The sequence below is a fragment of the Aedes aegypti genome, chromosome 3, assembly GCF_002204515.2.
Source record: "Aedes aegypti strain LVP_AGWG chromosome 3, AaegL5.0 Primary Assembly, whole genome shotgun sequence".
In the NCBI taxonomy this organism is placed as follows: domain Eukaryota; kingdom Metazoa; phylum Arthropoda; class Insecta; order Diptera; family Culicidae; genus Aedes; species Aedes aegypti.
In genome coordinates, this window is record NC_035109.1 from 109,048,516 (window position 1) to 109,075,198 (window position 26,683).

Consider the following 26,683-nt stretch of genomic DNA (forward strand, 5'->3'; position numbering starts at 1 on the left):
GTTGTAATTGCGGGGCTAACCATAAGTCCAATTTTTGGAATTGTCCTTCACGCAAAAAGGTCATTGAGGCTCGTGCCAGGCAGATGAAAGATAATATCCGTTACGATAACGGTCGTTTCCGGAATTTGCCTGGTAGAGTATCGAACAATGCTCATTTTTCAGTTAACGATCGCTTGATCATGAATCATACCCATCAGGAAGATCAGAATCATGCTCATTCACAAACTAATTTTATTCCGTCGGGTAGCCGTTCGAATCTTTCTATTTCGAATGTATCTACCCACGGTAAATCCTTTGCCGATATCGTAGCAGGAAATTCGAACTCCTCCCCTGTTCGATCCATGGGTACCCATTCTACTTGTTTCAAATCAAATGGAAAAAACCCTACCGCCACAGGTAACTCCGCTTCTTCGTCTACCGAAAATTCCAATGGGAAATCACATGACATGTCTGCCTCTGATTTTAATTTTCTAACTGAACAATTGAATCTAATGATTGATGCAATGTTCAAAGCCACCACTATGACTGAAGCAGTCCAAGTAGGTGTAAAATTTACAAATCAAATTGTTATTGGATTACGTTTTTCTAATGGATCCAAATAATAATTTAAATATTTTAAATTGGAATGCTCGTTCTCTGAATGGTAAAGAGGACGAGCTGTTTAATTTTCTTACGGTTAATAACGTGCATATAGCAGTTATTACCGAAACGTATTTAAAACCTGGATCTAAACTCAAAAGAGATCCTAACTTTTTTGTTTATCGTAATGATCGACTTGATGGGGCATGTGGGGGAGTTGCAATCATCATTCATAGGCGTATAAAACATCAACTGTTTTCGTCATTTGAAACTAAAGTTTTTGAAACTTTAGGTGTTTCTGTTGAAACACAGTTTGGTAAATACACTTTCATAGCTGCCTATTTGCCTTTTCAATGCTCTGGGCAGCAAGTTAATTTGCTCCAAACTGACTTGCGTAAATTGACTCGCAATAAGTCAAAATTTTTTGTCATTGGTGACTTTAATGCCAAACATCGGTCATGGAATAATTCTCAAAGTAATTCCAACGGCAGAATTTTATTTGATGAGTGCTCTTCAGGATATTTCTCAATTCAATACCCTGATAGCCCCACATGTTTTTCCTCTTCTAGAAATCCATCTACGATTGATTTGGTCTTAACCGACTCTAGTCATCATTGTAGCCAACTGATTACTCATGCTGATTTTGATTCTGATCATGTCCCTGTTACATTTCAAATATCCCAAGAAGCGATTCTCAATCCTATCAGCTCCACTTTCAATTATTTACGAGCCGACTGGAATATATATAAAACGTATGTTGACTCCAATCTTGATGTTAACATTTCTTTAGAAACTAAACTTGATATTGACAATGCTCTTGAAACTTTAACAAATTCCATTGTTGAAGCCCGGAGCATTGCAATTCCAAAATGTGAAGTAAAATTTGAATCCGTGATTATAGACGATGATCTTAAACTCTTGATCCGTCTTAAAAACGTGAGGAGAAGGCAATTTCAACGCACTCGCGATCCTGCTATGAAAATTATATGGCAGGATTTGCAGAAAGTAATCAAGAAACGTTTTGCTCAATTAAGAAACAAAAATTTTGAAAATAAAATTTCTCAATTGGACCCTGGCTCTAAGCCCTTTTGGAAATTATCGAAAATCTTGAAAAAACCTCAGAAACCAATACCGGCATTGAAAGAGGAAAACAAATTATTACTAACTAATTGCGAAAAAGCTCAAAAACTTGCTATGCAGTTTGAAAGTGCGCACAATTTTAATTTAGGACTTACTAGTCCAATTGAAAATGAAGTTACTCAGGAGTTCGAAAATATTCTCAATCAAGTGAACGTTTTCGAAAATGCCTGGGAGACTGATTTGGAAGAAGTGAGAACTATTATTAAAAAATTCAAAAACATGAAAGCTCCTGGCGATGATGGAATTTTCTACATCCTCATCAAGAAACTTCCAGAAAGTAGCTTATCATTTTTAGTTGATATATTTAACAAATGTTTTCAATTAGCATATTTTCCTGACAAATGGAAAAATGCTAAGGTTGTCCCAATTTTAAAACCAGACAAAAATCCTGCAGAAGCTTCTAGCTATCGTCCAATCAGTTTGCTTTCCTCCATCAGTAAACTTTTTGAAAAGGTTATTTTGAACAGAATGATGGCCCACATCAACGAAAATTCAATTTTTGCCAATGAACAGTTCGGATTCCGCCATGGACATTCGACCACTCATCAACTTTTACGTGTAACAAATTTGATCCGTTCCAACAAATCTGAAGGCTATTCTACTGGTCTTGCTCTTCTAGACATAGAAAAAGCATTCGACAGTGTTTGGCATGAAGGTTTGATTGTAAAATTAAAAAACTTTAATTTTCCAACATACATTGTTAGAATAATTCAAAGTTATCTGTCAAATCGTACACTTCAGGTTAATTATCAGAACTCCAGATCTGAAAGACTTCCTGTAAGAGCTGGTGTTCCTCAAGGCAGCATTTTGGGACCAATATTATACAATATTTTCACATCTGACTTACCTGAGCTACCTCAGGGATGTCAAAAATCTTTGTTTGCGGATGACACAGGCCTCTCCGCCAAAGGACGAAGCCTGCGTGTCATCTGTAGTCGATTGCAAAAAAGTTTGGATACTTTTTCTTCATACTTGCAAAAATGGAAGATTTCTCCTAATGCTTCCAAAACTCAACTAATAATATTCCCACATAAACCAAAAGCTCTTTATTTGAAACCTTCAAGTAGACATGTTGTCACGATGAGAGGGGTTCCAATAAATTGGTCAGATGAAGTTAAGTATCTAGGGCTCATGCTAGATAAGAATTTAACTTTCAAAAATCACATTGAGGGCATTCAAGCCAAATGTAATAAATATGTAAAATGTCTCTATCCCCTTATTAATAGAAAATCAAAACTTTGTCTTAAGAACAAGCTGTTGATATTCAAACAAATTTTCAGGCCAGCCATGTTGTATGCTGTACCAATATGGACTAGCTGTTGTAATACCAGGAAGAAAGCTCTGCAGAGAATTCAAAATAAAATTTTGAAAATGATTCTGAGGCTTCCTCCCTGGTATAGTACCAATGAGTTACATAGAATATCCAATGTTGAAACATTGGAACAAATGTCAAATACAATCATTAATAATTTCAGGCAAAAATCGTTACAATCTTCTATTGCCACGATTAATGCGTTATATGTTTAGGTTAAGTTAGGTTAAGTATATTAAAAACTTTTTTTTTTCTCTTATAAGCAGGTGAAATCAACTCACCTGTAAAAAAAAACTGAACTGCTACGGCAAATGAAATGTAATATGTTGTTAACAAAATGTTAATTAAATCTTAAATTTGTTTTACCAAATTAGGATGATAGTGTTGTCAAATAACACAGAACACCTAGATATAAGAAATGAATGTAATGTTTGGAATGATACTAATAAAGAAATTAAAAAAAAAAAAAAAAAAACAAGGCTATACCCCAATAGATCAACTTCATGGTCGCAGTGGTTTAAATCCACATAAAAAAAATAAATTGCAAGTCTCAAAAAGTCTCCATTTTAAATTGACCATAGAGGACAGGTCTTAAATTTCCTAATTTTTAAAGACATAATCGTCATTTTTTTTTTTTTGAACTAACAACTACCCGAAATGTGTTGTATCAAGGTTTTTAAATTATGTTAACTTGATTTCTAAAAACGTTTAGTATCCGGGCATAAAGGATATCCGGTCATTTTCATAAGGTTTCCCTCGAGAATTCATCCACATATTGTCTCCCAGGAAAACTCCTCCAGGGAAATCTATAAAAAAACTCTTCTAGGAATTACTCAATAAATTCGACTCTATGAAATTCCTCCAGAAATACATCTAGATTTTTTTCCGGATTATATCTGCAGTTATTCCAAACATTTTTGAGTAATTTCTTGTGGAAAATCTGCAAGGATTCTTGGATTCTTCAATTCATTCAATGTTTTAAACCAAAAAAATACTCGTATTCCATGGAGCATATATTATTATTCCAGTAATTTCTCCGATCATCCGTACACAAATTTCTTCAAAGATATTGATTGATATTTTTTTGCGGAATTCTTTCAAAAATTCCAGCAGAATATGGTCTAGGATTGGCTCTTTCTCTAATAATTAACTTCAGTTCATTTAAAAAAATCTTCAAAGACTTGCTCAAGAGTCTAACATTCTTCAAGAGTTCCTCGCAGGAGTTCATCAGCGCTTTAGGTTGCCTTTAGAAATACCTCCCGGATTTTTCACAATAATTTGTGAATAGTTACCTTAAACATCTTCAGAAGATTAATTCTTTAAGGTCCTAATTGACAAATTTCTTAAAAAAAATCCAGAAGGTATCTTCAGTGAAATTTCTTGTTGAAATCCTAAAGAAATCCTGAACAAAAATTTTAGAGGATATCCCAAAAATCCCTGGAGACACTCTGGAGTAATTTCTGAAGAAATTATTGGTTGTATTCTCGATGAAGTCTTAAACAGAAATCGTGAAGGAAACCTTAGGGCATTACTACTCGACGTATTGCCTACGGTCCGCATTCGGCGTCATTTTATGCGGCCCACGAAGAGTTTGAGGATTCTTCTCATATATGGCTCGTTGACTATGCTACTTATTTAAAATTATAACATACCAAGGATCATTATCAATACTTTCGCCGGGTTTCCATTGCGGATTTCTGATCAAATTCTTTACAGGATTTATATCAAAAGACAAATATCTTACAAATTCCAGAGAAGAAGTTTAGAATGGAGATTCTGAGGGTATCCTGCAAACAATTCTTACAAAAATCTGCGTTGGATTTTCGCAAAATGTTAAGCAGGATTCGCACATAGTCCCAGGCAGGATTTTTAAATAATTGTTAACATTATTGACACAACAAAATAACCACAAGTTCATTTCGGCTAGAAAAATCAGTATGATGATTGACTGGGCAATATTTAGACATTTTTGAAAATGTGAATTGATCTATTTCACAGTGCTGTCCAAGCTACCTATCTGCTGAACACGTCGGTGGGCTGGGGGCAAAAAGTACACCTTAAGATATATAGGTTCAAATCATGGTTGAATAGCACAATTTTTGAAGATTATTTCAGTGTAGGAGCAAGCTTACCTCTTGTTCTAAATGATGTTATCGATAGATTACAAAAATATAAGAAACACATGATGATTTGAGATTTTTGATCCCTTCTTATGAGGTTTTTAAACGAGGCACGGGGCCAGAGTGCCACTCGTATGGGGAAAAAAGACCACCACCGCAAAATGCCACAAATTTTGTATATTATTATTCCCCCGCCTAAACGATAAATTCTAGGGTAAGTAAAGATAGAAACTGAGGGATAAAAAAATGACTTATAGTTAAAAAGTAATTTTACGAAATTAATTTAGTTCTCATCTTATTTGACTGTAACAATAATAGTAAAAAATTTCAGAAACCATTTTGAATGTCCAAGATGTTTTATTTTGATATTATTTAGTAGGAAATATTGATTTAATGCAATATTAAACAAGAAAAATAAAAGTTCATTTGATTTTATGTGAGAAAATTGCGGTGTCCCTCTTGCCCCATAAGACATACTGTTATTATATATGTAAAACTTTATGTCAAAAGGTTTTTTTCTAAAAAAAATATTCACAGCTATATTAAACAATTAAAAATCATCAATACTGTGCGGAAAAATCAATATGTTTTGTATTTATTGGGAGTCAAACCTTGTTTTTCAGTCTTACATTCTTATAATATTTCGCATTTTTAGCGTTGGTGAGTTAAAGACATTTTTCTATTTTTTTGTGCTAAACATTTGTAACTGTAATATTTCAACAACCCTCTATTAGTACTCAATTTATTTTTATCATGCGTTAAGGTGAAGATGAATCGAAGCCAATGCTCAAATATTCAAGAGCACGAATCTGGAGAGCCAAACATCCGTTTAAGCTGAAAACTTAATCGATTGGCTACTAACTGGTGGTGGCCAATCGATTAGGTTTTCAACTCAAACGAATGTTTGGTTCTCCAGATTCGTGCTCTTGAATATTTGAGCATTGGCTTCGATTCATCTTCACCTTAAACATCAAAAAATTGATTTGAAATTAGAGGTGGCACTTTTGCCCCGGGTGTCACTCTTGCCCCATGTCCCCCTACTTAGTTGCATTGATTCTGTAGAGTTATGGTATTCCAAGGTTAGACACTGATAGTTGAGGTATCTTTCAGCAAAGGAGCTAGCCTAGGAATCTGCGTTGAGCCTAATTATATTTTATTCAGGCGTTGCAGAATTCGCTCTCATTTGAGAATGAAGCACGATCAAAGCAAGCAAAGAAAAACATCCCATCTGTTGCGGTCCACGATCGTCATTGTATCGCAAGGTGTAACAAGTCTGATAAATGGAAGCAGCGAGCGAGAGCCCCAACGAGAGAGCGATGATAAAATCCATTTTTCTCGCTTGTTTACCGTTGGGGATAGGTGTTTTTCTTTACTGGCACGATAAACAATCCACGAACGTACAATAACAACAGTGTCCCCCAGGCTTGGAGCATGTTTTGGGGGGTTTTATCATGCACTACTATCCCCCCAATCTGATCAAACTTGTAGCAGTATACGATAAACAGTCTCTCATAATGTGCAGCATGTTATGATAGTTACAGAGAGCGATACGTGAGAGATTCTCTCAATTTTCTCAGGATTCAATCCCTGATTTTATTACATTTATGAAGGGAGTGCTTTGGGTCCACAAAATCAATCCTAAATCTATTTACTCTCCATTTTTGCTCTCAGATAATAAGTAACCAAAAAGCTGAAAGCGTGCTCTTTTCTCTTCTGATAATTTTATTGCAATATTTCATGTCCCATAACTTGGCAACACTGTACTGATAAGCTTGCAAGCTCATGACCATGAAAAGCGTCGCTATTTTATTGTACTGGACAATCTATATTCTGTTTCTCATTTCAAGAACGCCATACGTAAAATACTCTTTCACCTTCCCATATGGTCTAGTGGCTAGGATATCTGGCTTTCACCCAGAAGGCCCGGGTTCGATTCCCGGTATGGGAAATTTTTTTGATGTCTTTTTTATATAACGTACTTTTTAACACATGTTTCATTCATATAAAATTAATTAGCAAAATCTTAAATTTTCAGGAATATCCCGACTATTACGACATCATCAAGAATCCCATCGATTTGGAACGGATCGAGTTTAAATTGCGCAAGCAGAACTACGAAAGCGTGGACGATATGGCGGCAGATTTTATGCTCATGTTCGAGAACGCTTGCAAGTACAATGAACCGGACTCGCAGATCTACAAGGACGCCCTCTGCCTGCAGCAGTTGATCATCCAAACCAAACAGTCGCTGCGAAGCGATGAAACCGTGCCGGATGTTCCGCAAGCGGTCCAGGAACTGCTTTTGTCGTTGTTCACCACGTTTTACAACTATCAGGACGAAGAGGGACGATGCTACTCGGATTCGTTGGCTGAATTGCCTGAACATGACGAGAATCCTGAGGGGAATAAGTATGACTGTTTGCTAGATTCTTCAAGTAGGTATCCGTAATTCTCACATTCATCAATTTTAGGGTACGCGGCATTTCTTTGGATCTGATTAAACGTCGTCTGGATAAGGGTCTCTACAAGCGGCTCGATTCGTTCCAAGAGGATATCTTCTCCTGTTTGGAGCGAGCGCGAAAGCTGAGCCGTACCGATTCCCAGGTGTTTGAGGACTCGATTGAACTGCAGTCGTACTTCATCAAGAAGCGTGACGAGCTGTGCCGGAATGGCAACGTACTAGAATCGCCTGCACTTAGTTACAATACGATGCATCTGATGGCAGCCGTAGAGGCGTTGAGGCAAACCAAGCTACTGGAAGAGGAAACCGATAACGAAACGGATACCACGGTAAGTGAGTGGAAGTGTAGTAGGTCAAAACGCGTAACGTTTAATTAATGTGGAAGTGATCAATTTGCTCCGGGTTTACGGTACATACGACGACGAACGATACAAGTTTCTGTATCACAAGCTCTTCGTAGCTGGTCACCTTAAAATCGGTAAAGTAGATTTCGAAAGCTTGCAAAGCTTTCGCTAACGTCTCGCCATCATGTTAAAAAGCTTGCTTTATGTAGAACGTTTAGAACAGTTCTCACATCAGCCGAAATAGCTCAGTTGGGAGAGCGTTAGACTGAAGATCTAAATGTCCCCGGTTCAATCCCGGGTTTCGGCATCCTGTTTGAAAGTATTTTTTGTTTTGAAAAGGGATCAATCTCAATTGTCGAATTCTATGTCAAGTCGTTCAGTCACATAACTTGAACAGAATGATTCTGTTAGTAAAGTAAGTAAAAGTAAAGTAAATGTTACGCATGTTTTCTGTATGGTAGAATAAGTATTTTCCATGAAAAAATCATCATATATGACTCAAGAATAACGAGTAGAATCCTTAAAGTACAACAATAAAAGTTTTTGAGTTGAAAATAAAGCACTAAGAAGAGTAAATATGATCATGTTCTTGATTTTTCATGATGGGGTTTTTCGTTTTCCTTACAGCAAGCATCCCAAGGCGAGAGTATGACTATTGACCAGAAGGTGTTCTCACCGGGAGATTTCGTTTACATCGATATTCCTGAGAATAAAAGTAAGTTACTATAAGGTATCGTACCCTTCGACTTCATCTAACTCACACATAATTTCAGTTCCGGGAATAATGTACATCGAACGCCTCTGGACCAACAGCGACAACGTGAAGATGATGTACGGCAGTATGTTCCTGCGACCGTTTGAAACCTATCACGTGCAAACTCGCCGATTCCTCGAGAAAGAAGTATTCCGAAGTGACCAACATCTGGCCGTGCCGCTGTCGCAGGCTCAGAACAAGTGCTTCGTGATGTTCGTGAAGGATTACTTCAAAACCCGTCCGGAGGGATTCGCCGAGAAGGATGTGTACGTCTGCGAGTCGTACTACACCGTTAAGCGGCGGTGCTTCAAAAAGCTCAAAACTTGGAACATGGTTCGGGTGACTGATCCGGTGACGTTGGTTCCCAGGGAGACTCCGCTGGAGATGAAGCGAGTCATGTCGGTGTTCAAGGAGCGGGTAGAAAAGCACAAGGAGGAGCTCTCGGAGCTGCAGATGCAGGAAGCGCTGGTTGAGAAGGAGAAGCCGAATGTGGTCGTGTATGTGAATGGTGGGGATGAAGGAACGGTATTTTACGAGCAGTACAACACCGTCTGCGGTGGCGTTGTCAAGACGGGGGATTACGTGTACGTGGCAACTGAAACGGGAAAGCAGTCTGTGGCGCAGATTCAGTCGATATGGGAAACCAAGGAGTAAGTATAACGTTTCGTTGAAATGTATTCAGGGTTGGCAGCAAATATTTTTTTAGATATTTGGTAATTTGATGCATGTCTCAAAAATGTCCATATCATCAACACAAGGTCTTTAAAGTTATTTTTATCAGAAAAATGGTATCTAAAGTCACTTTTCATGTTTTGAACCTTCTACAGCGTTTGCATGATTATGCTGAATATGGTATTGAACTTACCAGAGGGTCTCCTTTTTACTTGTAAAATTAATTAACTTAAGTCCAAAACGGTTTAACTTCTCAGTGGAACTAGTTATCGGTTTGGAGCTCTCGCTAAGGCTGCTGAATCGATGAATTTTCACTTCCAGATACTCCGAGTAGTTTTCAAAGAATATCTCCGGAATTACTTTTTTTTCTAATAGATTTTTATTAATGATTCCTTGCAACAAAAACGCTTCTGGAACTCATTTAGAATTTACTACGAACACTGCTGCCTGGGATTTTGGAAAAATTTTCAAACAATTTCATTGATTTGATGATGTAAAAATCCTTTGAATAAATCAATTGAAACTTCCGTAACATATCGTGGAAGAGTGATGGGAATGATTCTGGTGTAAATCGAAGAGGTTCCAAGAATTCAGAGTAGTATGTGGTCTTTTGATTCTGTTCGGTTTTCGGCGTAAAATTGGAGTGATTTTTTTTCTCTTGCTGATGGTTTGCTGTGAATTCTCAGTTAAGGATGGATTACCAACTGGTGAGCTCGTTTCATGTTTTAATATTCTACCAATGTATTTCATCCGTGAGACAAAAACGCAAAACTAGGTTTAAGTAAAAGTCATTTTTTTCCTCCTTGTTCATGATTTGCATCAGCGTCGAAAGCTGACACTGAGATCTTTCTTGTTTCTCGCTAATAAACACCCTTCCCGTGGTGATTGTGGAGATGCAGAGGTATTCTCAGTCGCTAGAATCAATAATCACTAGACAATATTAGTCTTCCTCATCTCAACTGACTGTAAGGGCTTGACCGGTGCCATTATTGTTCAATAATATAAGCACTGTTAAAACGTGCACTTCGAGAATAAGCAGAACGTCGCATTCCTTATTCATTTAGATCGAAGTACAATTCTTACCAGTTCCGACCAATCACGTCACGAAGAAGCAACCATTGTCATGTACAGTCAATGTATGCTATGGTGTAAATCGTAGAGATTCCGAGAATTCATACGGGACACTTCCACAAGTTCCGCAAAAACTCTTCCACGGATTGCTCGAAGAATAGTGTCTTGTTATATTTTCTGTGCTTAAACCAGATATTCCCTCAGACATATATTTAGGCCCTTTTGAAATTCCTCCATATATTTATCTAGCAAATCTTGCAGTGATTGCCACGGGAATTCCTCCAGCGGTTCTAGGATGTTCTTTAAGAAAAGGTTATACCGATAATAATCCCACAAATTTCTCCATTTGATTCCCAAAGCAATTCGTCCAGAAAAACCTCCTAGAAATCCCATGAATATTTTTACAAAAATTTCTGCAGAGATTCTCAATAATTATTCAAGATATTTCCACAGAGATTTCTTCGAAAATACGCTCGAGTTTCCATAGGAATTGCCCCAGGCCGAGTAATTTCGAGAAATCCTCCAAGTACCTTTTTTTAATTCGATTCCTTTTATTATTACTCTGGGAGATTTTTTCAATAGGTAATGCTTCAAAAAATTCATCAAAGCTCTCTCAACCAAGCTTGACAAAAACTCCTCTGCAATGCAAAAATGAGTCAATTTGGACGTTCTTTTGATAAATAAAAATTGAACTTGGAATTCACAACACAAATCCTTGAACGATTTTTTGTAATACTCTTTCTCTCTTATTGATATGCTCACCTTTTCTCACACAGAACATTTGAATGACCCGCCCGAACAAAACAGGCCTCGCGGAGTTGTGATGGCACTCTTTTCTGAAGGCGCTTTCCTCTGTTGTGTTTTGTGCATCTTCCTCGCTGATGTTTCGTTGCCTCTTCTCAGTGTTTTTTCGCTCCCTCACAAAGAGCAAAGTCAGCACTCTGCTCTACTGCTGTCACCAAACTCTGGTGATGTTGGGATGTATTATCAAGCATGGTCTCATTAACTTCGTTTAGGGTTGTTTCCTAATGACGTTCCTCCAGGATTTCGTACAGAGATATATAGATGAGTATTCAAGCATTCCATTCAGGGTATTCTTTCTAAATCGATGGATCACAGGTATAGCTTTTCAAACGATTCCTTCCGGTTTGGCGGCAAGGAAACCATCAGTAATATCTAGAAATTCCTACAAATTACATGGGATGTTGGAGAATTTCTAAAAAAAAAAAGGAAAAGATTATGTTGTTTTGAGTAATTGCATTGAAATATCTGGTCAGGCATTGCAGAATTCGTCATCTAATGATTTTGAAGCACGATCAAAGCAAGCGAAGAAAAACATCCCATCTGTATCGGTCCTTGATCGGCAATGTTTCGCAAGTGTATTTGTTAAATATGATAAATAAGAGCAGCGAATGAGAGACCCACAGAGATTTTTCTCGCTTGTGGCACGATAAATAATCCCCGAACATCCTGTAGCAATAGAGTCCCCAGGTTTTGAGCTTGTTTAAAGGGATTTTATCAAGCACTGCTCTGCCCATGTTCGACGTTACCACCAGCAGTATCATTGGTTGACTTGGGGAGACTTTTTGATTAATTTAGTATTTTTAACATCTGCCAATGCATACGTCATTTTATCCGACCAATCAGTAAGTTTGAGGAATTGATGGATGAATTGGCGTAAACACCAGGTTACTGTCATAGCAACCTGGTTTCTACGCTAAACTACCTGGTGTTTCTTCGGATAATTTGATATATATGCCCATGTCAATCCATTTTCCTCTTATAATTCAAATATTTTAGAACAAATAAGTACTGTTCGCTTGTCCAACCAGTGTATTATTAGGTAAAGAATGCATACCGACAAAGAAAAGCATTTTGATCATATCGGCGCTTACGAACATTGGCAATGCTATCCCCCGATCTAATCATAGATGTAGCAGTATATGATAAACAGGCTCTCATAATGTGCTGCAAAGTGCAAATCATAATTGAGCAATAAGTTCCGGCGAAGAGCTCTAGGAATTTTGCCAGTGCTTAATCCAGATTATTCATTCAGCGAATATTTCTCTAGCAAGTCTGTCAGCGCTTCGTACGTACATTTCTCCAGCAATTCCGGGCAATTTCTAAGAAAAGGTTTTACCAGTAATTTTTCCTCCAATATCTCCCTTTGTTCCCTAAGGGGATTGGTCCAGAAAAAAAAACTCCCAAGATATTCTATGAGAATTCAGTAATTCTTTAAAAGATTCTTTCCAAAAGTCGCCCTAAGTTATACCTGAAATTGCTTCAGAAACCACAGATTATTTTGGAAAATCCTCCACGCACCATTCTAGCAATTTTTCATTCGGGAGATTTTCCAGGAGTTCTTAAAGAAATTCCTTCCTTCCTGCCTCAATCAATTCGTCCAGGGATTTCTCATGAAGTTCCTCCAAGAATTTCGTGCAGACATATAAGGTAGAAGCTGTTGACATGCATGGTGTTCCCAACTTGGCAACTCTAATAAAAAAGACAATGTGATTAGCCAAATTAGGAATTAAATACATAGGAGAAGGTATCGACCGTGATTGTTTTTATTTTAATTGTTTTATGGCTTTATCGGTCATGCGACTCAAAGCTAAAGGGAGTCAATAGAAGCAAATGATGGAAATGAATAGGTGGATAGGCGTCGCAAGGGAGCGACAAGATTGAAATTTAATTAGGTGGTGAAAGTTGAGCACACCACCTAATTAAATTTCAATCTTGTCGCTCCCTTGCGACGCCTATCCACCTATTCATTTCCATCATTTGCTTCTATTGACTCCCTTTAGTTTTGAGTCGCATGACCGCTAAAGCCATAAAACAATTAAAATTACGAATTAAAATTAAAAATCTGTCCAAAATTGATTATGATAGCCCATATAAGTTAACGCGATTTTCAATAACAAAAAAAAAAGGTTTCTGCCTAAATTCGATATTTTTCTCTAAAAAATAAATATTGTGAACTATCCATTCCTGCATATTTTAAAGACATATATTTTGTCAGGATGGCAAAAACCGGTGCCACTACCCTATGAATGAATGTTTGAGCATTTCATAGAGGCTATTCAACTGCAGCAGACTTTTCTAATGATTAATTAAAGTTAATTTTCCACCGATTTTTCAAAAGATTTTTTGAGTGTTTTAACTTTAAGATATATCATAATGCTAAAACGCACAAAATCTTTCAAAATGTGGAAACATTCAAATTATCACGTATGGCGAAATAGGGAACCTCTATGGCCATAACTAATACACCTACCCTATTAGAGATTTCCACTAGGAAATGCTACAATATTGCCATTCAATTATTATTTACAATTATTCCTATATCTTTAAAAAATAGGAATTTCTGTCCGAGGTTTTTCTGAGATATCTGTAGACTATTCTTCAGGGCATCGTTTGGTGATTTTCCCAAAAATAATTCCACCAATTTTTCATAAAAACCCTTCAAGACTTTATTGAGCATCCAGAAGTGTCTTTAGAGATCTTAAGTAACATAGTTTCTCGTAGTTTCATGCAAATAATACAAACTAATTCTAATGGAGTTGCTGATTTTCACAATGCTCCTTTTTCTCAGAAGCAAGAGATTATGGGTGTTTTTCAAAAACTATCTCGTCACAATACTAATATGACAGTGGGGCCAAGTGGGCATCATAGCCTAGTCCGTCTGAGTATTGGTCCTGGTAGAGGGGAAACTTGGCAAAAGCCAGATCGAGGATTCAGCCTTGACAAGTAAAGCTGTCATGCAGCTCCAACTGAATACCATACAAAAAATAAAAGAAGTGTCTTTAGAGATCCTTGAAAAAGTCCTGCAGCAGTTCATCAGGTATTTATCAGGAAGTTTCGTCAAAAGTTTAGCTGCCAGTACACGCTTTGCCAAATGTGCAAATATTTGGCTAACCTTAAATCAAAACACAAACATCGATTTCGACTGTGTCAAAAATTGTGCAATATCAAACATTTGTTTGCTCTGTAGAAATCCAAGCCAAGTATTTGCCATAGTGTACTGATAGCTTTACTTTGGGATATCTGCTGCATTATTTCAGGATTTCTTTTCCAACGATTTATGAAAAGTTTCCTTGCCATACTCCGTGGGAATTTATGGATAAATTTTAGGTAAAAAAAATGAATGATTGAAAAACGAAACCTAGGAAAAATCTGGGATAAGATTATTTATAGGAATATTATCAGAGAAGTTCTAAACTAAATTTTTAGAGGAAATGCTCAGATAATCTCTAGCATTTTTTTCATATTCCTGGAAAACTTAGGACACCTTTGAGAAATTTCAGGAAAGTTGTTCCAGGAATCACTGAAGTAATTTCTGAAGACATCTTAAAAAAATACTGGCTGTTAGATCTTTAAAGAACCCCTGGAAAAATCCGTGAAATAATCATTAGATAAGTTCCTCAACAAATTTTGAAAGTAATTCCAAAAGAATATGTTGGGCAAATGCCAAAATACTATTCGATGAAATTCCTTGAGAATTTAGTAAAAAATCTTGAGCGATAACTGATAAATAATTGAGAATTTAGTAAGAAATCTTGAGCGATAACCAAAATAATCATGACAAGCAAACAATCAATGGAACAATGTTTATAAAAACTTCACATAAATATTCTTGGAGTGTACTCTAGTTACTGTTTGGTCTCTTTTTTATTTTGTGTTTTTTTATTTATCTCTTCTTGAAACATATTGAGGAACTTCAGAGACCATGTTCCTATATTTAACCCTCTCTTTCTCATGACTTCAATCGCATAGATATTTACAAAAAAAAGCGTTTCATAAACAATGGTTGAAAGAATAAACTGCCCATAAATGCATGTCAGTCCCATGTTTGTTGGGTTTCCTATGCACATGGTTACAAACACTTACTATTGAAACAGTTGATTGAGTATTGGGTTAACCTGATGTGTATAGAATTATATTTGTGTAACTATTGCATTGTATTTATCTGATTTAATTTGTCTTAAGTTTGATGAAACTCAATGGAGCTCTGGAGTTACCATGGGAAAATAAGGTTAAGACACTCATTCTCTACCAGCCCTGTGCTGTATTATACTTCGTTACTAAACTATTTGCTTTCAGTGGAAAATCCTTCTTCCGCGGTCCATGGCTTCTGACACCCCCGGAGGTTCCAGGAACAATCAGTCGTCTGTTCTACCGGCAGGAAGTTATGCTCTCAACTGTGCAGGAAACTACACCAACCGTTGCAATCGTCGGACGTTGTGCTGTATTGGAGCAACATGAATATGTTACAAGTATGCTTGCTTTGAAACTATCCACCTATGGACATTTTACACCAATTCCGTCTTCCTTTGCAGGACGCCCCACCGAAATCGCCGAGGCGGACGTGTTCCTCTGCGAATCCGTGTACGATGAGCTGAAGAAGCAAATTCGCAAGGCCGGCGCGTTGAAAAAGTTCACCCACACCCAAATGGTGACGCAGGACGAGATCTATCACTTCCGGCGTGCGATCAATCCACCCAAGGTAGGTGCTTGCTTTTCACGGTTTCAATTTCAAATTGCGGGAGTGTGTTCATGTGTGTATGTGTGTGTGGCGTATATGTGTGGGTTTGATTCACACCGTTTTTCATAGTGGGCAATATTCGTGTTCTTTCTCTCCTTTTCTCTTTTATTATTTCATTTCACGTGTGTGTTTTCTCGAAAATAGGTTACTTGCGGTGAAATTGCAGCCCTGCAGGAAAACAGACCCATTCCGTCGTCTGATCTGGTAAATATATGCGAAGCTAGAGTTTTGTGTGCTATATTCCATTCACCGTTTTTTTAGTTTTAACTTTGGTTTTGGGTTGTTGCTTGGTTTGTACTAATCTTAAATTGTAATTGAATACGGTAGAAGATAGAAAGGATCGTAGATCACACCACGGTGGTCCATTTCAATAGGACGATAGCTGTTTTTGTAACATTACATTTTTCAGGATATTCAACTCTCCCATTCGATACTAAAAGCTAAAGGCATAAGACTAATTTCTAGTTTGCGATCTTAAAGAACTTCTAAACGAAAACTTTGAGGAAAATCCTAAGACATCCACAATCTTGCAAGACATGTGCAATCTTGTTTTATTATTTTCAGTGGAAAAAAGTTGCGGAAAATAATTTTCTGTACCACTGTCAGAGAGGACAACTTCTCTGACAGCTTAAAACTGAATATTGAATCATTTGAACAAACATAACTGAACAGAAGGAAATTTAATTGACAAGAATAAATTTTTCTTTGTTTACATGTTACTTATGTTATTGTTTTTTACTAGTTTTTTTCTTCAATTTTACATAAAAGTCAATTTTAGCATACCGCTTATATTTGGTGGGAATCAAGCTAAACCAAACAGAAAAAATAAGCATGGGCTCATTTTCGAGTAACACTTTTTTATTAGATATTTTCAAACATTCAATAGGTATAGCAAAATATTAACCAGTTATCCTAACTACTAATAATAACAGTATAATACTAATCATCCGACTGTTCTTTTTATGTATGAACTGCTAACCGAACTAACAAACTAATCACGGTTGAAATCATCTGATTCATTTGTCTAACGTGAAAAATCAGGGCTAAAATAATCAATGGTTCTAATTTAACATATTTAACAATTGGCTACTAATGATCAAATATATTTTTTACAGTATTATTACAAGCATTCAGCACAGGGAATCGTAGGCTTTTACACATTGTATTTAAGTATCAATAACGCATTTATTTATTTTAACCATAATTCGTCTAATAAATCACTACCAAAACCACTAATACATAATTCGATCAAACAAACCACAACTGTCGCTAATTGCAGGAAATCAAGGACGAGTTCGGCATCATCGATGACTCGATCGACGGCCCACCGTCCATCGGTTCGGATGTGGTTGCCACGGCGTCCCCGGTGCCTCCCGTTTCCGTCGGAACACCGCAAGCCTCGGGCAAAAAAGCCAAAAAGGAAGGCAAAAAGCTGGTCACCGGTTACATTCTGTACTCGAGCGAGCGTCGGAAGACCGTAGTGGCCACCCATCCGGAAGCAACGTTCGGTGAGATCAGTCGCATTGTTGGCAACGAGTGGCGCAACCTGACTGACGCGGAGAAGTCCTCCTGGGAGCAGAAGGCCACCAAGATGAACGAGGAAAATGCGGCGAAATTTGTAGCAGAAAATGGGGAGGTTAGCTGTCCGAGCCCGGCCCCGGCTAAACCGGATGGTCCGCTCGTCCAAGAAATAATGCCCAATCATGTTAGTTGACCGAGAGCGTCGAATCTATTGTAGCCCTGATGTTTCATCCAGATTGTCTCTCTTAGAAGTAGATTCGTGTTTTATGTCGTTGGGTTCGAGGAGAATTGGATGGGTTCTAATAGTTTTCTTGTGTTTCTGCCATAGGTTTACGAATGCTGCTGGGATAAGTGTGACCACCAGTTTGAGGATCCGTTCGATTGTACCGAGCATTGCATCACGGACGTTACCGGGTGCGTGTACAAAACGTTCATGAAGAACGCCGAACAGGAATTCGTTTGCATCTGGCGTGGATGTGTCCGTTTGCGCCGTAGCATGCCGCCGTTCCCGCACATGCAGCGTCTGGTGAAGCACGTTCGCGAGGTACACTTGACGAAGACGGCGGCCAAGCTGGTGCTGCCGCAGGACCGTAGCAAGAACTTCACACCGGCAAAGCGACACTCCGTTTCGCAACCGCATCCGTCGACGATCGTCAAGCAGCAGACGGTGCCGGTTGCGGCCGCCAGTCCGAGTGCGACAGCATCTTCCGGTTCGGGTGCCGCAAGTGGATCGTCAGGAACGTCTGCAACGCCGGCTGCTGCTGCGGCTCAAGCTTCTACTGGAGGATCTAGCCAAACGTCCGGGGCAAACAATCAGTCAAGTAATTACATTCCAGCACCGTATTATAATTGTGAGTTTTGGTTTTTCTTTCGTTATTCTTTAGTTTTAATTTCTAGGTTTTACATTTGAAACGTTGAAGATTTTGCATGCAATTGTTTAGTGTTTCCCGTTGGATCAAAGTGTTTGTATTTCAGTATTGATTTTTATTCAATAACCGTTGGAACATTTTGTTATTTTCTGTGTAGGTACCATTCATACATCTGATTCTCAGAATGAGTGAAGATGTATAAACTTTATTCTCCCTATCCAGATGACTTATATCGTACAAACAAACAAAATCTTTCCATTTATATCTTTCCAAAAATGTTCATTTGATACCAGATTTGTAGTAGAATCGTGAATTTTTTTGCCACAAATTCTCGGTAACTTATCAATCGCCATCTATTTAAAGTTAAGCGATGCTGTTTCCTGGAAGTATCATTGGAATATTAAGGAATTCAAAAGGACCTTATACAACATAAACTTGTAAAACCTATAGTTTTTTATCACTTACCGATTATTAAGAGCATAAATTAAAGTGTTCGAATAGTGTAACGACTGTTTATTTAGTTCATAAACGCCAACTGTTGGCGCCAGCGGCAAAAAGTACAGGCAACAACTTTTCGAACATTCATTTTCTTTCACTGGCCGCCGAGCGATGACACTGTGGTTTGTATTCCACTCACTGATCGCGCTATGCTGGATTCTCAAATTTCTCAAACTTTCAACATAAGCGCATGGAAGAATGGTACTAAAATTAATGGTAGTCAAAAACTGTCAAAACGTATGGAAAATAATGAAAAACGTAAATTACTGGCAATTAGGAACCTGGATCAAAAAAGTAATGCTTAGAAATCAAATGAAATGTGAATACATAACTTTTTGTGTTTAATTCATCTTTCGTGGTGCTTTCTTTGCTTCAGGATTTCGTTTTTACTGGGCTGAAAATCTCCTTAATAAAGCTATAATAATAATTTCGTTTTTACTACCACTGAAAAGAGCCATCTATTGCCTTTTCAGTTTTGAATATCGCCCTATTGAGGTCAAATGAAGTGAAAACATCTTCGATAACCAGTATCGTAGAAAACCAAGTCTTAAAATTATACCTCAAGTAAATTTTGAGTTCTATCAATGTTAAACGGAAAATGTTGATTTTAATTATTTTTATTAGTTACCAGGGGTCGAATTCGGAGAAAAATGAGAGTATCTTTCCCTTATCGCAACAAGCTTCAAACCTGTGGAACACTATTGCTATCAGATGTTCATGGTTTATTTGTCATGCCAGTGAAATAAAACACCTATCCCCTGATACGGCAAACGAATATAAAAAATGGGTTTTATCAACGCTCTCTCTTTGGGGCTCTCGCTCGCAGTTGTTATTTATCAAGCTTGTCGCAACTCTCAGGTTACAACTTGCGAAACATAACCGAGCATGGACCGATACAGATGGGATGTTTTCTTCGCTTGCTTCGATACTGTTTCGAAACCGAATGAGAGCAAATTCTGCAATACTTGAAAATTCCTCATTTTTTCGGAAATCAGCGTGTTCCCCCAAGAAATCCAGCATGACATTTTCCAGAAATTCTTTTAGAGTTCATCCAGAAATTCTTCCAAGAGTTACTGCAAGAAAACTTCCAACAGTTCGTCCAGGAATTCCTACATGAAATCACTCAGGAATTTCTCCAGGAAGTTCTTCCGGCAATCTTTCATCAGCATGTGCAAGGAATACTCCGACAGTTCATATATGGCAATTCTTCCAAGAAATCCAGCAAGCAATCCTCCACGATTTTTTTCAGAAAATCCTTCAAAAATTCAAACAAAATGATTTGATAGTTCCTTTAAGATGTTCCTTGAAAGCTTGAAGGAGTTAATTCAAGAAATCCTCTAAGTATACCTCCGACCCATAACGCGGGTAGATCACCTTTTCGTGGTGCGTTATGGGGTTAAGATCTACCAGTGAACCCTAGTCCTGACTGCTTCCAACGAAGAGAACAGGATATTATAGTAATCAAAGGAACATTTTTTAGTCCTTATTACAATTGTAAACCTTGTTGAAAGTGACAAGTCTCGGTTTACCCGGTTGCCGAGAATAATCTTAAGACAAGGAAAAAAAATGAGTCGAATACAACAATTTGTTTTCTAATCTTTTATTTATTTAGTTCTCTAATTTGAAGAAGTAAGGATCAAGTTAGGAATTACAACTGTAAGAAAACCGAATACTTTATCACTTCTCAATAGTGATAAGGTAACACGACATGCACTAAACAAAGGACGCGGGATATACTACAATAGATCAAATCTTGGTCGCAGTGGTTTATGTTCCGAACAGAAAAAAAGTATACCTCCAGGAAATCATTCGCGCAATCCCCCTGCAAACCCTCTTAAAATTCCGTGAGAAAGCACTGAAGGAATTCATGGCGAATTTCTTCAAGAGTTTCCTAAAGTAATCTCTGAAAAATTTCCCAAAAGAATTTTTAAAGGTTTCCGAAAGAACGTTTAACAAACATTTTCTTAAGGAATCTTTGAAGCAATTTATGGAGAAAACTCTTATAAGATATCTCTGAAGAAATGCTTGGAGGATTCCCTGAAGGGTTTCCTGGACAAATCTCTAAAGGAATCCATGAAAAAATCTTGAACCTCTTAACGAATTCGTGGAAGAATCCTTGAAGGAACTCATGGAGGAATTCCTTAAAGAATTCATATAGGAATTCCAAATAGAGTTCCTAGAGGAATCCATGAAAGAATTCTTGTAGAAATTCAAGATAGCATTCCTAGCCACTTCCAACGATTTTATCTTTATTCCTCAAATGAAACGGTTGGTACGGTTGTCCCCGTTTCTTCTTCAACAAATTTGAAAATTTGTGTCTATCATGTTATTCATACGTGAGTAACCTGATCGCCGCGATTTTTTTAATTATCTTTAATTCCAAGTCTGCACAGTGGGCCTGGCCATTTTAATATTTGTATCATATCACTAATATTCTGCAAATATTAATACTGACAAGAAAATACCAGAAATAGTTTCGGTATTTCCAGGATGCTTTTCATTATTGGCTGTGCAAGCACTTAGAATAGAATTGAATAGAAATTCCAGATGATATAGCATTCCTAGATGAATCCCAAAAAGAATTCCTGGGCGAATCCCACAAATAATTCCTAGAGGTATTCCAGAAAGTATTCCTGGAAGAATTTGAGAAAGAATTCCTAACAAGAAATTCCAGAAATAATTCTTATAGAATATCCTGAAGCTAGTGCTGGATGAATCTCTGAAACCCCTGAGGAATTTGTTACTTCAAATTCTGAGAAACTTTTTCCAGCCAAGCGATGTAGTTTCTGGAAGAATTCATTGGAATATTAAGAAATTCAAAAGGTTCTGATGATTGTTAGATAAATTGAAGTTTCCCCAACGCAAGGCATACCTCTGAAAATTGATTGCTGTTTGAATAAATATTTACCTAGTTGATCGATTCTGAACTATTGTTTCAATATTGAACAGCTTGTTATCTTTTAAACAAATTTTCACATAATTCTTCGTAAAATGCATTTCTATAATTGTTTAGCATGTTTACACATTTTTATGTTTTTAAGTTGAAGAACGCCTTCTGGTGGATTTTTTTTAAACATTATGTAGGTATACTAAGTTCTACACACCATCGCCTCCAAATAAAATAGGTACAAATAAAATGTTCCGAAAGCAGTAGTCACGATGATCCATTACACAAGGGGAGTTTTACAGAAAAAAGGCTTGATGTAATATGTTGAAGAAAAAATCAAACACGATTGTATATTTCAATCCTCTCTTCTTACAAACATTATAGTCTAAAGGAAAAAAAGCCGAAACTGTTTATGTTAGGTGTCGGCCAGGGCAGCTAGAAGCCTCATGCAAATCCTATCGACTTTTCATTATTAATAATTGTTATTCCTTCTCAAGCAATTTTCTCTTCGCTTTACGTTTGGCCGCGCCCGTAAGCAGAAAATGTAGATATTGAGCATAATTAGTTACACTTTTTTTCAGGAAATTCCCTATCAATTCTTTATTGAACTCAAGGCATCCCCTCAAGAAATTTACCATGAAATCATCCAAACATTCCACTACAATGTCCTTCAGAAATTTCTCCAGGAAATTATCGATTAATTGTTCTAGAATTCATCCAGCAAATCCTTAAAAAATTCTTCCAGGAATTATCCAGAAATTACACTTGAAAATCCTTTTGAAGTACTTCCAAATTTCAGGAATTTCTCCACTCATCTAGCATTTCCTCCAAAAATTGTCTTTGAAGTGCTTCAAAAAGTCCTTCAAACCCTCTAAAATTTCATCAAGGAATCCCTTCATGCTATCTTTCTGAAATTTCTCCAAGAAGTTCTGCCGGGAATCTTTCAGAAAATTCCCCAGACAATCCTACAGAAAAAGATCTTCAAATTATCCTACCAATCCTTCAGAAAATCTTACAACATTCCTCATTAAATTCTCCAAGAAAACTTGAAGGGATTCTTCCATGAAATCTTGTAGGTAATCCCTCAGGACATCCTTCAAGCAATCCTCCAGCAAATCATCTAGGAATTCCCGGATATTTCTATGAAGGAATTCATGGCTGAATCCTTGAAGGATTTTCTGATTGAATCGCTAAAAGATTCCCTGAAGGAATCAATGAAAGGTTTTATGAAAAAAAATCTTTGGAGGACTTCCGGAAGTAGTTTTCGAAGCTCGAAGAAATCTGTAAGCGTTCCTGGGGAAATCTGCAAAAAAAAATAGAGGAATCTTTTAAAAAGGTATCTGGAGGTATCTTTAAAAGATTTCCCGAAGGAATCTTAAAAGGTTCTCTCGAAAGAATGTCTATAAAAAATTTCCGAAAGGAATCTTTGAAACAACTCGGAGAAAACGCTTATAAATAATTCCTGGAGATATCTTTGAAGAAATGCATGGAGGATTCCCTGGACAAATCTCTAAAGGAATCCCTGAAAAAATATTGAATCTCCAAACGAATTCGTGGAAGAATCCCTGAAGGAATTAATGGAGGAACCCCTTAAGAATTCATATAGGAGCCCCTGATAGAATTCCCAGAGGACACACTGAGAGAATCTCTGAAAGATTTCCTAAAAAAATCTAGGGGTAATTCTAGACAGCATTCCTAGACGAGTTCCAGAAAGAATTCCTGGATGAATTCTACAAATAATTCCTTGAAGTATTCACAAAGAATTCCTGGAAAAATTTCAGAGAAAAATGAAATGATTATTTTTAATTAATAATCATAATGTTTTTCGGCTTCAGATGCTGAGGAACTTTTCTCAGTCACGTGATACAGTTTCTGGAAGAATTCATTGAATTATTTGAAAATTCAAAAGGTTCCGATAGTTCTTAGATAAATTGAGGTTACCCCTAATTATACCCCTGAAAATTGATTGCTGTTTGAATTAATATTTACCTAGTTGATCAATTCTGGACGTTTTTTTCAGTACTGCAAATCATTCGTTAATTTGTTCGAGAATTCTTCCAGCAGATTGTTAAGAAATTCTTCCTGGAATTATCCAACAATTGCACTTGAAAACCCTCTAGAAGTTCTTCCAAATTCCAGGAATTTCTCCACACAATCATCTAGCATTTCCTCCAAAAATTGTCTTTAAAGTGCTTCAAAAAGTCCTTCAAAAGTGACTACAGGAAACCCTCTAACATTTCATCCTTCGTGTAATCCTTCTGGAATTTCTCCTAGGAGTCTACCCCGTTTGGCATAATTCCATTTGGCATTACAGTCGTTTGGCATAATAACCGTTTGACATTATTGTGAAAAAACATTGATTTTGATTAAATTCCTACCATTAACCCTTTCTTTCCCACAGCTTTGTTGAGACATAAAATTTTGGGCAACTGCAAGGCACATGGAAGTCTTTAATGTGTCTTTAATTTAACTGTCAAAATGGCGTTTCTAAAAAATGTGCTTGTTGCAAATTAGCTAAATTATTCAAAACCTCTATATTTTTTTATTGTTTTTCAATAGTTTGACCCTTTGGTCATTTATTTCGACGTTTGATGAGACAAATAAGCGCATAAATTTATTCGATTCATTATTGAGCTAATCGTACCAATTCGATTTAGCTAGCGTTCGTCGAAAATCGATGGACCACCTGTGTTACCATGGGAAAGAGAGGGTTGATAAACTGCTCGCGATCGTACTTTCAGTTTTTAGTTATTGATAGTATGTCCTAATTCTAATCTTCATTTTTCAATGAAACCAATATCCAATAAAGCTCTTTTGAAAGTACAACATACATGTCTTCCGAGACATTTAATTCCTTGATATTATAGCTCATTTTTGACAAAAATGTGTCTGACGCCTAAGTTATGCCATGTCGTTTGAAAAAAAAAGAAGGAACACGATATTTTATGACGAATCTTATAGTCCCGGATATTACTGTGACTCTGCAGTAACTTCCTTTTAAAATTTTCCAAACGACCATTACTCCAAACGATTATTATGCCAAACGACTGTATGCCAAATACCATTATACCAAACGGAGCAGACCTTCTTCAAAAAGTTCTTCCAGCAATCTTTCATAAATTTCTCCAGAAAATCTTACAGGCATTACTCTACGATTTTCTTCAGAAAAAAAATCTTCTAATTATTATCTTACAAAACTTCCTCATTAAAGAAATCCTACAAAACTCCTCATTAAATTCTTCAGGATTTTTTCCAGTAAAGCTTGAAGGAATTCTTCCAAAAAATCTTGTAGGTATTCCTCTAGAATATCCTCCAAATCATCTAAAAATCTTCGGATGATTCACTGAAGGAATTCATGACCTAATCCTTGAAGGATTTTCTGATGGAATCGCTTTCCTGGAGGAGTTATCGGAAGAATTCATGAAGGAATTTTTGAAGGAATCCCTGAATGAGTTTCTGGAGGAATCCGCAAAGAAGTTTCTGGAGCGTTCCTCGATGGATTTTCCAGAGGAGTCTTCAAAGGAATTTCCTATGAAATCTTATAAGGAATTTCTGAAGGATTCTCTTAAGGAAACCCTCAATGAACTCCCGGAAGAACCCCTAAAGGAATTCTCGGAAGAATCTCTAAAAGAATTTGTGGAGGAATCCCTGAAGGTATTCCTGAAGGAATGCCTGAAAGAATTTTCAGATAATCTTTGAAGGAATTCTTTGAAAAATTCTTGATAAAATTCCTGGAAGGAATCCCTGAGTGAAAATTATTTAATAAAAGCATGCATGCATCTAATTTCTAAGCAAGACACTCATTTCCATAACTGATTTAACTCACGCCTGATATCCCTCCCAGCAGTCGTGCCAGCTCCGCCAGCCGAGCCGCTGTTCGTCACAGTTCCACCCCGGCCCCAGCGGGTGCTCCACTCGGAGGCGTACATTCGCTACATAGAAGGTCTGCAGAACAACAGCGAGTACATAACGCCCTGGCAGAAGACCCTGACCGCGACCCGGGAGTCCATCCCCAATCAGGACGCCAGCCGCCTACCGGTGCATTGGCTCGGCAAGAGGGGACGCGACAAGCCGGAAGCCGTCGTCGACGCCATCTGGCAGCTGCGTGGATTCCTGATGAAGGACGTCATCCAGTTCGATCGGTTCTGAATCTGCTGGAGCAATGGCGAAGCGTAAGTATGGTATGTGTACTGTGCGTATTGGGATTTCTTTCAACGAAAGATGATAATCATTCTGTTTCAAATGGTGCGAGTTGAGTATATCTCCACCTGATAGTGATACGCAAACTGTCAATGTTTTAGGATTTCCTCTTTTATGAACTTATAATTATGCTATATTGTAAGGAATATATGTGTGTATGTGTAGGCGAACAATCTCATACGAAGTCCTTTGCGTAAGTTGACTGAATCCGAACACGCCCGAGGTTTTACAGTTTGGATTTGGAATCCACATCCAAGTCAAGTTTTTGGCTGATCTCCAAGACTTCTGCTCCGCATCCCCACGCTAGCGTTACACCACATCCGCCATGGCCGTAATTGTGGATGACTGGCACAGTTAAATTACCTATAATAAAGATAAAGAGTGGTTACTTTGCTGCTGTCTTTGTAGCAGGTCTCTTTTGAGAGATTTGGTCACTTTTATAATGTAAGTATCTGAAAAGTACCATCAGTGCACCCGATTCCGCTCTTTTAAGGGAAGTTAAGTGTTCAAATGTTTATTATATAATAACTATTGTGTCGATCAATACTATTTTTATGTCCTGTAGCTCCAAGTATAGGTAATCATCGGCAAAATAAAAATAATTTGGAAAACTTTCATAAAAAAATATTTAATTGCATTTGTTACTACATCTAAGTGTTCCTATTTCTGCTCACGGTAAACAGATTTCATGATAAGCTTACTAAAAAATGCAT

The 26,683-nt window shown here is 37.3% G+C and overlaps 1 protein-coding gene and 2 non-coding genes across 12 annotated transcripts in view; all 3 read left to right on the forward strand.

Annotated features, from left to right (window-relative positions):
- The window catches only part of LOC5569999 (protein polybromo-1), a 51,347-nt gene extending 25,193 nt beyond the window's left edge, over positions 1-26,154 (forward strand). For 3 of the 10 annotated variants that reach the window (XM_021853623.1, XM_021853625.1, XM_021853626.1), the window contains 10 exons: positions 7,187-7,560; positions 7,623-7,941; positions 8,584-8,671; positions 8,730-9,360; positions 15,554-15,726; positions 15,790-15,956; positions 16,140-16,199; positions 17,275-17,700; positions 17,845-18,367; positions 25,615-26,154. In XM_021853623.1, coding sequence (XP_021709315.1) covers positions 7,187-7,560; positions 7,623-7,941; positions 8,584-8,671; positions 8,730-9,360; positions 15,554-15,726; positions 15,790-15,956; positions 16,140-16,199; positions 17,275-17,700; positions 17,845-18,367; positions 25,615-25,919 — 3,066 coding nt within the window. In that variant the 3' untranslated portion in view covers positions 25,920-26,154. The remainder of the gene's footprint in view (positions 1-7,186; positions 7,561-7,622; positions 7,942-8,583; positions 8,672-8,729; positions 9,361-15,553; positions 15,727-15,789; positions 15,957-16,139; positions 16,200-17,274; positions 17,701-17,844; positions 18,368-25,614) is intronic. The other 7 variants (XM_021853624.1, XM_021853631.1, XM_021853629.1 and 4 more) reach the window with 5 other exon arrangements.
- On the forward strand, positions 7,028-7,099 carry Trnae-uuc. The gene has a single exon. It is a non-coding gene; the product is annotated as a tRNA-Glu (tRNA).
- On the forward strand, positions 8,191-8,263 carry Trnaf-gaa. Its single transcript has one exon. It is a non-coding gene; the product is annotated as a tRNA-Phe (tRNA).
- Positions 26,155-26,683: the final 529 nt, after the last annotated feature.